This window comes from Toxotes jaculatrix, chromosome 6 (genome assembly GCF_017976425.1).
Source record: "Toxotes jaculatrix isolate fToxJac2 chromosome 6, fToxJac2.pri, whole genome shotgun sequence".
NCBI classification, from domain to species: Eukaryota; Metazoa; Chordata; class Actinopteri; family Toxotidae; genus Toxotes; species Toxotes jaculatrix.
In genome coordinates, this window is record NC_054399.1 from 10073946 (window position 1) to 10087620 (window position 13675).

Genomic DNA, 13675 nt, shown 5'->3' on the forward strand with positions numbered 1-13675 from the left:
GGTCTTCTTGCTTTAACAGCAGCTTATAGTTTAATCCCAAAGCAATGACTTGATCTAGTACAACGTCTCTGTGGTAGTATATAACTTACAGGTGGGCCTGGTGGTCCAGCAAAGCCTGGAGCTCCAATATCTCCCTGAAAACAATAAAAAGCAACAATGGCAGTGATCAAGATGCAGAATATTTAAATAGTTATTGTTATTTAAATAGCTATAAATAATTGCCACCCAGAGAGCTGCACGGCACTGACCAGAATTCCTGGTGGTCCTGGAAAACCTGGAGGACCCCTGGCTCCGGGCACTCCCTGCAAACAGAGAACAGGTCAGATATTGCATTGTGGCCATCTACTTTATTAAATATTAATCATTTTAGTGACTGCTTCAAAAACCAACAAAAAAAAAATTAAAAGAAGTTCTGTATTGGACTTTTTAGTAACTTTACACTGATATGACCTCCAAAGGGGTCATCATTAAACAGTAAAGTCATTTGTACTTACTATGTACCCAGGGAGCCCAACAAGGCCTCTAACTCCTTTATTTCCCTGCGAGACACAGAAATTATTATCAAATATTTCAGTCCTCTACTCCTGAAAAAGACTGCGTGTGTGTGTTGGATCCTGATTCAGACCTTGTCTCCTTTTTGTCCTCTGTCTCCCTGTGGTCCAGCCTCTCCTTGATAACCCTAAAGGCAGAAAAAATGGGATTTGATCAACACTCACATATAAAAATGTGCAGTAGCTGCAAAAAATATGCCTAGCATGCAACAAAGCAACAATGCAACATACAACAATGCCTAGACATTTAGAAAGAGAGATGGACACACAAAAATACTTGGGCCTCCATAATTTAAATCCCCATAACATTAGAATTCCAGGCCACTCTTACCCACTCACCCAGCTCCCCTTTACTGCCCTTCTCTCCTCTGTAGCCTTTGGGACCCTATAGGGACAAGCACAAAGTGAATTTATCAAAAATGCAACTTGACTGGACTTACAAGTGGCAATTATATGTAACAGACAAACTATAAAAATATAGCCATCTTTTATATGCCTGTCAGTGGATTTACATGTTCTCCACGTAAGCCTGGAGGGCCTGGGTCTGCATCCTCTCCTGGGGTCCCGTCTCTTCCAGGTCGTCCCTGGGGGCCTGGCAAACCCTGTGGTCCAGGACTGCCCTGGAGTACAACATAATATGCAATGCAGCTTGCCTGATGACATAAAAACTTTCATTGCAGAAAACAGGTAGTAATTTGAAAATATCATATTATACAACCATATTGTACTGAATTCTGTTCAGTCTATTTATTGTATTATTAGTGTGCAATATAATATACTCATAATAGTGCATTTAGGGGTATTATTTTTCTTATTTTCAGACACCTTGTCCTGCATACTCACTACCAGCAATACTCCAGCAACTATTTCAAGCAACTACTTAATCACACCATGGCAGCATCAATTTGAACCCAGGAACCACCCCACAAACCCTAGTAACCATCCAGGTCGCTGCAGTAGTTGCATCATGCACCATAACAACTACCTTAATACATCCTATCAACTATCTTGTAATATCTTAGTAACCAGTGACACACCAGTAACACCCTAGCAACTACCCAACAAGACAATAGCAACCACCTTATCAGCAGTACATGTACAAGTAGAGATACCTACAATTTTCCCTTGAGGTCCTTTTGGTCCTTGCTTGCCAGGAATCCCATGCGGCCCCTAGAACACAAAGTCAGCCACCAGAGTCCTTTCACAATCTATTTATATTTGGCTTTGTCATGGTATGATAAAGTTTAACCCTACATGGCTGTTTAAACTTTGCTTTTTTAAGTAATCCATAACAGTTTTGTAACACTTTTACTTACAATTGGCCCATCATCTCCTGGGGGTCCAGTAGGCCCTGGAGACCCCTTAAGTTTCTGAAGATGAAAAAATACAATGTCTTATGCCTCACTAACAACATGTCTTCATGTTATACATATACCAATATATATTTCCTAGACATACGTTCAGTCCTAGTATTTTTACACTGACTGTAAACAAAGAAATAACGTGTGTAATGTATGTTGTTGCAGTTAGATGAAATACAAAAAGAATTTAATTTATTCTTTAAAACAAACACCTACTGGCCATGAAGACACCAACTTTTTGTAGACCTTCTTTTTCTGCAAAGACACAACACAAAAATATCACAAGTGATACATAAAGAGGCTTGCAGTGAAAATAATACAATTTGAGATCAATCATCCAAGCGCTGGAAATGTGTCATAAAATATGTATATAAATTGACAAATTTGCAAGACACCCTAAATATTTCTGAGAAAACCGGGTAAACATTTGTAAACACTGTTCTGTTACCCCACACGATTTCTGATCAAAAGTGTGTGTGTGTGTGTGCACCTCTGTGTCTGGTAAGTGGTGTAGAGCTACAACAACAGTTTACCTTGAAAGCCTCCCACTCTTCTTCAGAGGTTTTAAATACAACAATGGCAGGCATTCCAGGAGGACCTATGGGGCCTCTGTATCCTGTTCGCCCGGTCCTGCCCATAACCCCTTGATAGCCCTGAGAGGACAGAAAATAATATATCAGTTTGATGTGGAAAACAGAGCTTAGATTAAATGGTCTACAGACTTAATCAACACTGCCCAAAATACGAGTCTTTCATATCACTCTCATTTGACAGGAAACTAGTTGAGGCTGTGCTCATGGATTTCAAAGCAGCTTTTGACGTCATGAATCACAGTTTTTTTTTAATGCTAACATGTAGTCTAAATAGTTATTAAATACAATAACTATTAAGATTCATGAAGAAAGCTGCCAACAAATGACAAAGATCCATCCAACACAAAGCAGACATCTGGTTAAGCTAAGGTTTAAGTGAAATTTAACTAGGGTTTGTTTTGACAGAGTTCCCACTGAACTTCTCACACAGCTGCTTGTTAAATCCCTCATGGTACTGGTTTAACTGACCCCTTCTAAAATGCAGCCTCTCATGGCTAAAATGTTAGCAAACAATTGCCTTACCAGCAACTGGAAACTTGACCACATATCACAGTGTTTTAATTTACCACGTACTTTGTCTCCTTTAGGTCCTGGTGGTCCTGGTAACCCAGGTGGACCCTGCAATCCCTGAAGAAAGAGTGAGGTAGAACAAGTAAGTCTGCATCATTGTCAGACATTTTCAAAAGTAAAGTACAGTAATCCATTATGAGTTATTGATAAAAGCAGAGTAGGACAAAAAGTTCAAACCAAACCTTGACAGCAGTGTTTTAACATTATCCCCCAGACAGAGGGTTATCATGTCTGAATTCTGGTGAATTTAGCATTTGTTTTTCTGAAATCAAAAAAACTGTATACGGCCTTCAGTGTGCGATACAAGAAGCTGGATCTCACAGTTCAGGGTTTCAGTACCACAGTTTAACCAGAGGAGGGAGACGATGCATTTCACAGAAGAGCCCTGCCTTTTACTGCACATGGCACACACACACACACACACACACACACACACTTGCATGGCTTTCCTAGGTGCCAGAATTGACACAGCTATATGTAGCCATCTCGGTCATCAAAGCAACTCCATGCAAACTCAACACAACAGAAAATTAGATTAGAATTTCACACAAATGTTTAATTTGTGTGAAATTGAAATTTCCTCTGAGGTTTGTTTATGCATTTCTAACTTCATTAATGCTCTGCCTTCAGTACCACTGTGAATAAAAATGTGACATTGATTATTGATAATGAACATTTCACAGTGGTTATGCTACATGTCTTACCATTTGACCTCTGATCCCAGGCCTTAGCCCTGCCCCGTGATGTCTGACTGCGTGTGTAGGCAGCTGATTGGCTGCTTTAACAGTGTGCTGAGGAGATTCAGTCTTTGACTGGACTATGGAGTCTTCATTGCTGAACTGGGAGATCCGATCAAAGGATTGATTATATTCCTCAAAGATGTCAGCGTCGTAATAGTTTTCTTTTTCCATCTCTGCATCTTTTTCCTCGTCCCCCTCCAACCCTAAGTCTGCCTCATCTTCATCTGTCTCTCTGCCACTCCCCTCCTCTCCACCTGGAAGTTGTTGTTGCGGCAATGTTTCTGTTTTGTGTGAAACAGTTTCTAACCCATCCTCAATTTCCGTTTTTTCTTCATCCTCTCTGGCTGAAACATTGCCCATCTCATCTATGACATCCCTGCTGCTTAGTGGTTCTCTACTTTGTGTTGTGGGAGTTAAATCAGTAAGGTTTGGGCCTAGATCTTTCTGAGGTGCAGCAAACTCCTTTGACACTGTTTTCTCCAGTCGTATGTCTTTTTCTGTTGCTTTAAAGGCTTTAAGGGAGGGACCACTGACTACTGAAACTGGAGGTGTAACCATTGTCGGTGATGTCTCCTGTCTTTCCTCCTTTATTCCTTCTTCAGATGAAGGGTACACACTGGAAGCAGAAAATCCTGATTCTGTGGTAGAGCCTGAGATAGGAGAAGGTGTGGTAGCAAACTCAAACACCTGTGGATCGTTGGAGAAAGTTATTTCTGTACTTCCCTTTGTGGTTCTTGATGTGACACCTGGAGCTGTGGGGCTCACAGGTTGAATGTTTGGGGTTGAAATGGCTGTCTCAACACTTCCCAAGACAGATGTGTCGTTTTTTGTGGAGCCTTCCTTGGCTACAGCAGAGAACTGATGAACATGTCCTGACTCCTGAGCAGTTTGAGGTCTGTGGACTAAAGCAGTCCTGACTGTAATACTCTCTTCTGTTCTCCAGGGTTCCTTTATTGTTCCTGATAAATCAGGGCGTGAATTAGGCATCTGCTGATTTCCAGTCAGAGAGAGAGGCTGTGATTCCTTAGCTCCACCCTCAGCTACTTCCCTACTCACAACCTTTGGCTTGTCTTTTTCTCTGTTGGGTGAGCCTGTAGGCTGAGTGTCCATGCCACTCTGTGTTCTCACTACAGCTTCGGTGTCTACATCTTCTCTGTCTGGAGCTGTATGTGACTTCAGAGAGGAAGTGCTGCTCACTGGATCCAGTCCTGGTGTCAGCTCAGTGAGACCGGCATACAGAGTCCTGTCTTGAGGGGAATTTTCTTGTCTGGATGATACTCTAATGGCAGACTGAGTGGTTGCCTCACCTTTAGCTCCAACCTCCTGGGAAAGGTTTAAATAATGAGAAACATTATGCTTTATCCTCAAAATGTATAGTGTATGCTGAATTCCTTTTTTAAGTCTCCATTTTATAGTCTTTAGAGAGAATGACAGAGACCTAAGAGCAGGATATTCTTCCAAGTTTTATCAGTAAAATTCTGTACTGTTTTTAATTTGATTTTAATTGCCATCATCGTTGGTCACATTGTAGAGCACTAAAATTAATGGCAAAGTAGCAGCTGACACTGGTGTAGAAAAAAGAGTGTGAACTGAACTGGAAATCAAACACAAGTATAACATGTTCCAGTGTGTGTCCAAAACAAAACAAATGTTTATGTTGCTAAACCTCTGTGAGACACAGTGTGGCTTCCACCGACAGACAGGAAAGGTGCTAACATATACTCCTTAGAGTACTGTGGAAAATATTATGAAGGAATATCAAATCAAACATCAAATGCTCTGAAATAATATTTTAAAATTGAAACAAGGTCAGAAACTCTTTGAGAAGTCTGCTTTCTTATAATGAAATACTTGCAGCAATTTTTTTCAGAGCCCTATCAATCAAAACAAGTCAGACACAGTTCTTTAAGTTCTTCCACAACTTGTCAATAGCTTTTAACCTGAATCCATCAATAACAGTTTAACAGAGATAAATGGTACAAACAGACTTACGCAGCTCAGTAGCAGCAGCAGCATGACAGCACCCTGCATGGCTTCTGATAAAGACAACCTCTGCTCTCCTCTGACTGTCACGTTAGTGTCTGTAAGTCAGAGGCCCAGCCTGCCTCACACACTCCTCCAGGGGGCTGCACTTGAAAAACACATACACCTCCCTGGAGGACTGAGCCCAGTGCTGGCTGACCACACGTTTACAGCTACAGGAGACGATGAACTCAACAGACCAAGCCAGACATCCAAAGTCTCATACAAACACACACCTTGTGACAGCATAAAAACACACCCACATACATATACAGTTCACATCTCCCTCTGCTTCCTGTGTCATTGCAGTGCCAGACAGATCAGTGTCCAGCTCCTAAGCCTCAGCAAGTGGCTCACGCCTCAGAGTGTGAACAACAACAGACACTGCGGTGTGTTGTCTACCGGGCCCGTTGATATACAGCAGGTGTAAGTCCTTTGCTTCCCCTGTTGTCGGTCCAGCCTGTTACAGTAGATCCAGCCAGGTGGACAGTGAAGGTGAGACTTTATGGAAACACAGCAGTCACTGATGTGGGCCTGGGATAAGCAAAGAGATTTTACTGACCTCTCACTTTTTTTTTAGCAACCCTTTCACCCTTTCATCCCCACTCAGCCCACACCAAAGACCTAAATTTGTCAACTCAAGGGTTACAGGTAAGATACCTCTAAAGTGTTCTCAGTGAAGTATACTTATCCTGGAATTCCTTTCTCCCAAAAACTTTTCATAAGCACTCAGGGAGAACCTGATTACATCGTTGATGGAGATCCTTACATACCAAATACTTAAGAGGTTAAACTCCTACTACAGCAGGTATGAGGCTTAATAACAAAAAAATCAATTGATGGCAATCATGTGGTTTATTTTCCACCAATGGCTGCATTCTGCTTAATTTGCCATTGAACTTCACATTGAGCCCTCCCTCTTCCACCTCTGTTGTCCAGGGTCGTGAGGGGAGGACTGTGGCCCAGGTGAGGAATGTGACATGAGGATCAGAAGAGCGAGGGGCTGCTGCCTGCAGGAGGGTTGTGTCGGGTGAGGTTGGGAGCTTACGGTAAAGGGTGTGTGGTAAGTATGCGAAGCTCCTCCCACCAGCATCAGGCCCAAAGTGTTGATGTGTGGTCCCAAGCCGTGACGCCAGGGGGTGCTCTCCTGTAGGCAGCAGTCCAGGTACAACTTCAGTCTAGACATGGAGATGGACAGGAATTATCCACAGTCCATCCCACAGAGGAGCAGCAGGAAACCTGTCAGACAGAACTGGGAGAATTTCACTCTCACTTATAGCAAAAAGTGACAAATGATTTGGTGTTTCAGCTATTGATAGTATTTCTGTTATATGTTGCTCTAACATAAAGCAGCTGTGTGTCGAATTTGTACAATGAAAACAACTGAAACTGCATCAGCTTTTACTGAGATTGTTTCATTTTCTACAAACAAAACAGGCACTAACAGAATAACTTGGTTGTAATAATGACATTCATATTTTACACATACTAACTTTAACACCTGCTAAACTTGCAGGCTTCATTGAGGGGTTTGGGGAACAATCTGTCCAGGTCTGAATTTTACACAGACCCTGATAGCTACCTAATATCAACCTAGTATCTTTGTTTCTACAGTAATTATATGTTTATAGTTAGTATAACTCAAAGACCAAGGACATTTGATTTCCTCACACTCTTTTGACAGGGAAGGTTCACTGTAATTCCTACTGTTCACCTACAGGGGTTGACAACAGTACATTTATGATAATAAGTAAAATTTGGAGAAAACAACCTTGGGTATTACTTATTAAGAGTTTTACACTCATTACTCTTAGTAAGGAGCTAATTGAGAAAATTACTTTTCACTAACCTTTAAAGAAGGAATTTAAAGATGAACTAATTAAAAGATGTATATCAATAGGTTTATCTATGGTTGTGTGAGAGTACATATATGTGTTGTTGTGTTTTCTCACTCGTGTTCACACTAGTGTTGCTTCCAAACACTGATGACAGTGAAGAGTCATGGCCCCTCCTTCAGCTGGAAAAGCTCCACGCCCTCCTGCCCTAAAATAACCAATAGCGTCCTCTCCTCTGACCAGCGTTGACCCAGACGCAGACGCATCATCACACTCAGCTCATCTGGAAACCTGTCATGTAAACGTTAGCACATTCACGTAAGAATGTACACATAAAGAGGAGTCTCCTACTGTGCACACACTCACTCACTGGACATGGACATTTGTGAGGTGTGTGTAGAAGGCAGTATGGATTTTAAACGCACTGTTGTGGTGTCACAGAGAGACTGTCCTCACAGAGAGAAGCTTCACAAGTGAATGTAAACTGTATCACAAAGCTGACAGATTCAGACGGCATTAGCACTCTGTGCGTTAACATTCAAGGTCAAGTTTAACACCAGAGCCTTGAACTAAATCCTTTCAACCTACACACCATGGAAAGAAAATCCACCCTAGGTAAACAAATCATGTGTGACCTTGTGAACTCCCTGAAAAAGAAAAAGAATCTTTTGATGTAAAACATGAATTAAACTGGTCAATTTATCTATAGTTGGACAACAGTCAATACTTTTATTATGTATGGCAATGACTATGTTCTTTATTCTATAAATTTCAATCTCAATCATAAATTCATTTCACCTGTTTTCCGGCGTCATTAACCAGTCCATCTCAGTTAGTTCCTTCAATCCACTGTTGAGCCTAGTTGTTAGTGACTGACAGAGGTCCGAATACTGTAGCTGTTGGTAGGACAAGCGTGGCATATTGTCCTATATGACATGCCGGACATCCTCGACCATCTTCAGTTGCTGAGACATTGTAATCAGTGGCTGATTGCGTGTCCAAAAGCTGCAATAGATCCACTTCTGTAAAACACAAAGCATGGATTACATATCGTTAATGTGGTATCTGAAAGTATATCTGTAACGCGATTGATACTGCCAGAATTGAACACTTAAAGCTGGTATGTTGACTAATAAACAAAGAATACAGTGGATCAATAAACACCAGACAAGCAATCACCACATTGTTTTCAGCAGGAGAAAGTCCTCACCATTGAACCATTTAAGCTGTCTGAGAAGTTTTGCTGTTGGCCTGACACCTCATGTTGACAAAGCACATTGAGGGTAAAGGTTTAATGTTTGAGCTCTTAAAATTTGTACATATGAAGGCAACCTTTAGATTCTACAGAAACCAAAACCAAATGCTGCACACCTGATATCAACCTGATGCCCAGATCTCTGCAACATCTGTGTCTACACACTGCCATCAGGAATGTATCTCACTCTTTAGGCAGCTTACTGTTTATCCCCGGTGAAGGCATGCTAACTCTGGTTCTCCCATGATCCTTTGCTTTGGGATACAGGTAACACTGCTGTAGTGTGCCCACTCCTTGGGATATCCTGTCTGGTCTCACCAAACACAAACAAGCTTGAACCCAGAGCACTGAGAGAAAAGACGAGCTCTGCGTGATGTCCACCATCAGCTCTTCCTGTCCACCACAGGAAGAGCTGATGCTGGAAGGACATGTTGGCTGCTGTTACACATGGACCAGAGGGTTGGGTCTATCTGGTGTCAGTGTCTTCACAGAAACACTCTCAGCTTAAGTTCTGATTTCTCAACAACAAACTAGATATCTCACCTACGTCTCTGCTCTGCTTCCAATGAAGTTTTCACACTTGGCTATTTTGGGAATATGTGAACATACACACAGAAACACACAAAAACACACTCTCCTTGAGGAGCAAGTGGGTTCATCAAAAACTATGAAATTTCACAAGACCTTAAAATGTCACGCATATGAACAATCAGTCTATTTTATTTATACACTTATAGACTTCTATCTGGTTAACTTCTGGTTAGTAATGGGGATTTATACAAAAGGTATTTCCAGGCAAAAATCGGCCTGATCATGTTAGGAGTCAACAGTCTCTCCCTCCTTCCTTTTATTTCTGGTTTTGTCCCCTGTTTGTCTACTTTCTTGTCTTTGTATGTCTAGGCTGACCTACTTCCAGTTCCCCGACAGAACTCCTGCCCACCTGACCACAATCACCTCATCAGGCACACCCTCAGTCTGCAGTATTTTAACACCGGTTCTCCACTTCACTCTTCTCCAGATGATCAGTATATGCAAGCAGTTTATGCAGAAGTGATCTTTATTTCCAAGTGTGTCTGTTGTGCTCCAGACTCACCTGCACCTGTGCCTCTGCTATCTCACCATGCTCTGTGCCATCTCCGTCCTCATCAGGCTCCTGTGATTCCCTGCTCTCCTGGCTTGCCAGTCTCCCGCTTGTGCCTTACCTGGATGCAAAGCTCAACCTGACCACATGACCACAGTCTCACCCAATGTGCCCTACCCCATGCTAAGAACATTATTATATTTGGCAGTGAACTGCTATTGACTTGATTCCACCTGTCTGTGTTTGAGTTCTGCATTTTGGTCCTTTTTAGGATGTGGGTGACACTGCAGTAGTGTGTCCATTTTTTTTTTTTTTATTCCCATAAGCTTTAAAGTGATGATATGTTCATTGTATTTTTCTTCTTTTCACGTTGTCTTTCATATATTTCTGAGGGCATTCTTAAGAAATTATGGGAAAGAGACAAATGGTGATAATCAAATGTCCCAAGCTGGCCTGAAGTAGGGGCCTGGGCCCGAATGCACCCTCCCCTTTCTGTAATTTTATTATTATTTTTTAATGCATATTAATTTGTGCAAAACAGAGATGTGTTGGTATCATCATCTAAAAGCCATCAAATCTTTGAGGTTGCCATTTGGCATGTGGATATACTACTTAATTTTGAAAAGACATAACAAACTTTAGAAGCTCAGAACAAAACAGCCATGCTAAATAAAGCTAAATTCTCAAGTATTCAAATACAGTAATATCACCCAGAAAAGACAAGTGATCTCTTTTTAATGGTCCTTTGAACAGATATGTAAACACTTTCTTTTGTTAAAGTCATAGACAGGCATCATGATGGAAATAAAATATAAACAGTGCAATAAATTAAACATGGATTTATTTTGTACAGTTTATACTACATATTTACCAGAAAGCTTCTCTAACTATGAAATCCAGGCTTGATAGGGACCTCTTTGAGTGAATGTCCCCAGGCACAGATTAGGCTGTTCTGTACAGACGGACATCAAGGTCAAGTCCTAGGCTGCACTGTACACGTTAAGCACGGGCCTATAAACTACAGGCTGAAGCCTTACCCTAACCTGTATACTGTATAAATTGAACCTTGTAGTCAACACACTTCAAAGGAGGTTTCTCTGCTAAAATACATCGTTTCAGTCCAGGACTTTCTGCTCAGGGCTCCAGCAGGTTGGTATGATCTCTCCTGACCTGTGGATCCTCAGTCCAGATAGTCCTGTGTTCACATTTCAGAAAACATGTCAAACTCAACATACTGAAACAACACAACAGCACATGATATAAATATACATCTTATTTAGGGGCAACAACAAATGTCTGAAAGTGTTCAAAGATACTGACAGTGAATGCTGGGAATGAGAAAGCATGAACATTTCTCTGTCTGATGTTTCATAATTACTTTGTTGGCAAAACAAATCTCATTGAACATAATGGATACACTAAAATAAGAACAATCAGGCAGCTCTAAGACACATCTCTCACACATCTCCCATTATCGTTGTCACCATGAATCATGCATGTGGGAATTTACTATAACTCTGGAGCACAGAAATTACTGTAATCCTTGTTTCTACTGGCCGAAAACATAGACCTCAGTGTGACAGAAACAATGTGGTAAATAACAAAGACACAAACCATACTGTGCCTGCAATTCCTCTTTTGTAAAAGCATCCATGTTGTTGAAATGATTTGCATCACATGTATAAAGGATTTTCTCATCACGCAGAAGAAGGCAACAAATCCTGAAGAAGACACATCCTCGGCTCTATGTACAGGAGGAAAATGGCTTTAGTCACCTCTCCGACACAGCATCAACAGTGGTTATCCAGCACAGATATGTGGAGAATGAACACCCATTTGGCTTCACCCATTCGTCTGCCTGTCCTACAGATGGTTATACCTCAGGCCAAAGCCATTATAGTCCATAAACAGAACAGATGTGGACCAGAGGACCTGTGTGAAAACTCCACCAGTCTGGTCCTTGCGACAGTCTTGTCGTTGGACATCATGCTGACTGATGTGTAAGGTTAAGAGACTCATCTAGTCTTTCTGATTTATACAAGTGTTCATTTTACGGAGATCTAGAGAAGATAATATATTACAAAACCGATGGTCCAGTATCCTGAGACAAAACCTCTCTTATTCTGTTATCTGTTCAAGATCTTCAGCATCTTTTTCACACCGCAGACGTGACATAAATGTGTACTGTGCTGCTGATGAGTGCACACTCTTACTGTTTTCACATAAAGGCCAGAAAAATAACTTGACCATCACTAGAGGTTTAGCTCACTTTATAGTCTGGAACTTGACTACTCATTGATTAGTGACTGTATAATGCCCATGAACCAAGTGGATATTGTTTTTGTAAACATGAACTTTTGGGAATGGCTGGTTTCCAGTTGTAAACTGGTAAAAATCTGGCTGAATCAACCCTTTTTTCACTGCTACTCTTACAACTATGCACAGTAAAGACGAACAGCAACCTTCTCAAATGACCTGAACGTAAGAACCAAAAGCTAAAATACATTCATCGTATTACATTTTTACATGCTACTTCTATGTTCACCTACACAAAATGCACTTAAATTAGTTTCTTGGATTTAATGAGAGAATTGGACAACTTGGATCGACGTCTCACCATATTTTGTTCAAATAACAATCAAAACACTAACTTGTGTGGGAAGGCTTGGCAACACATGGGTTTGCCTGCAGTGAGCTACTCATGGTACCGTCAGCCTCTGCTATTCTTTTGATTTGGCAAGTTTTCTCAATTGAGAGTGCACACACACACACACACACACACATAAACACACACATAAACACACACCCATGTTCACACACGTAGCCTCCGTCTAGCTACAACAACACACACAAACAAGGACACATTGCAGACAGACACCCAGGTATCCACAAAAATAGCAGTGGTGTTCAGCAGTCCTGCCTGTTATGCTACTGGTGCTGAGAATACAAGGTCTCCGAGCCACAGAGGAGCTACAGTCTTCTGATGCCATGTAGAGATGCTCTGAGGTGCCCAGTCACTCTGTGCCTCCTCTTCCTCTCTGGTGTTCTAGCAGCGGTCGTCCTCATCTGTGTCACTTAGCAGCTCGCTGGCTCCAGCAGGGGTCGTCTGGCCCAAGTGCTTCCGGAAATGCCCATTAGGAACCTGCCAGGAGTGTCTAAGCTGAGGGGCGGAGCTTATGGCATTGGCCCGGCCCAGGCTGGTTGCCATGGCAGTCTCAAAGGTAAGGGTCTCCTGCCTCTCGCCTGCCTCGCCACCACCAAGGTCCTCGTGGAACGGGAGGTAGGGCTCTGAGATGTAGCGGTGAGGAGATGGGTGACTCGGTCCTGAAACCTGGCCTCCGGATGACCCCTCACCTGTAGTTAGGGGCCCGCCCTCCTTGTCAGCCTTCCACGAGGACTCTGTGGAGCCACCAGGGCCGTCCTGAGGCTGGGTGTGTCCCTCAGAGGAGGCTGCTGGTGTGGGAGAGGTATGGGCTCGGCAAACCAGAGGGGAATAGGAGATGTAAGGCCGCGGGCGAGAGGGTGTCTGTGGCAGCTGGCGTCGATTGCGAGGAGTACTGGACTCTGAGGCTGAGTGGGCAGGGCTGCCTGATGTGTTCACCTGCAAATAATAAAGCACAAAAGTTGAGGAGATCACTGTTATAGGCTCCTTCACTGTATTCACTTC

General features: G+C 42.2%; 1 protein-coding gene across 3 annotated transcripts in view; it reads right to left on the reverse strand.

Annotated features, from left to right (window-relative positions):
• Positions 1-10726: 10726 nt before the first annotated feature.
• The window catches only part of LOC121182923 (voltage-dependent R-type calcium channel subunit alpha-1E), a 91396-nt gene continuing 88447 nt past the window's right edge, over positions 10727-13675 (reverse strand). For all 3 annotated transcript variants that reach the window (XM_041039566.1, XM_041039568.1, XM_041039567.1), the window contains exon 48: positions 10727-13609. In XM_041039566.1, coding sequence (XP_040895500.1) covers positions 13055-13609 — 555 coding nt within the window. In that variant the 3' untranslated portion in view covers positions 10727-13054. The remainder of the gene's footprint in view (positions 13610-13675) is intronic.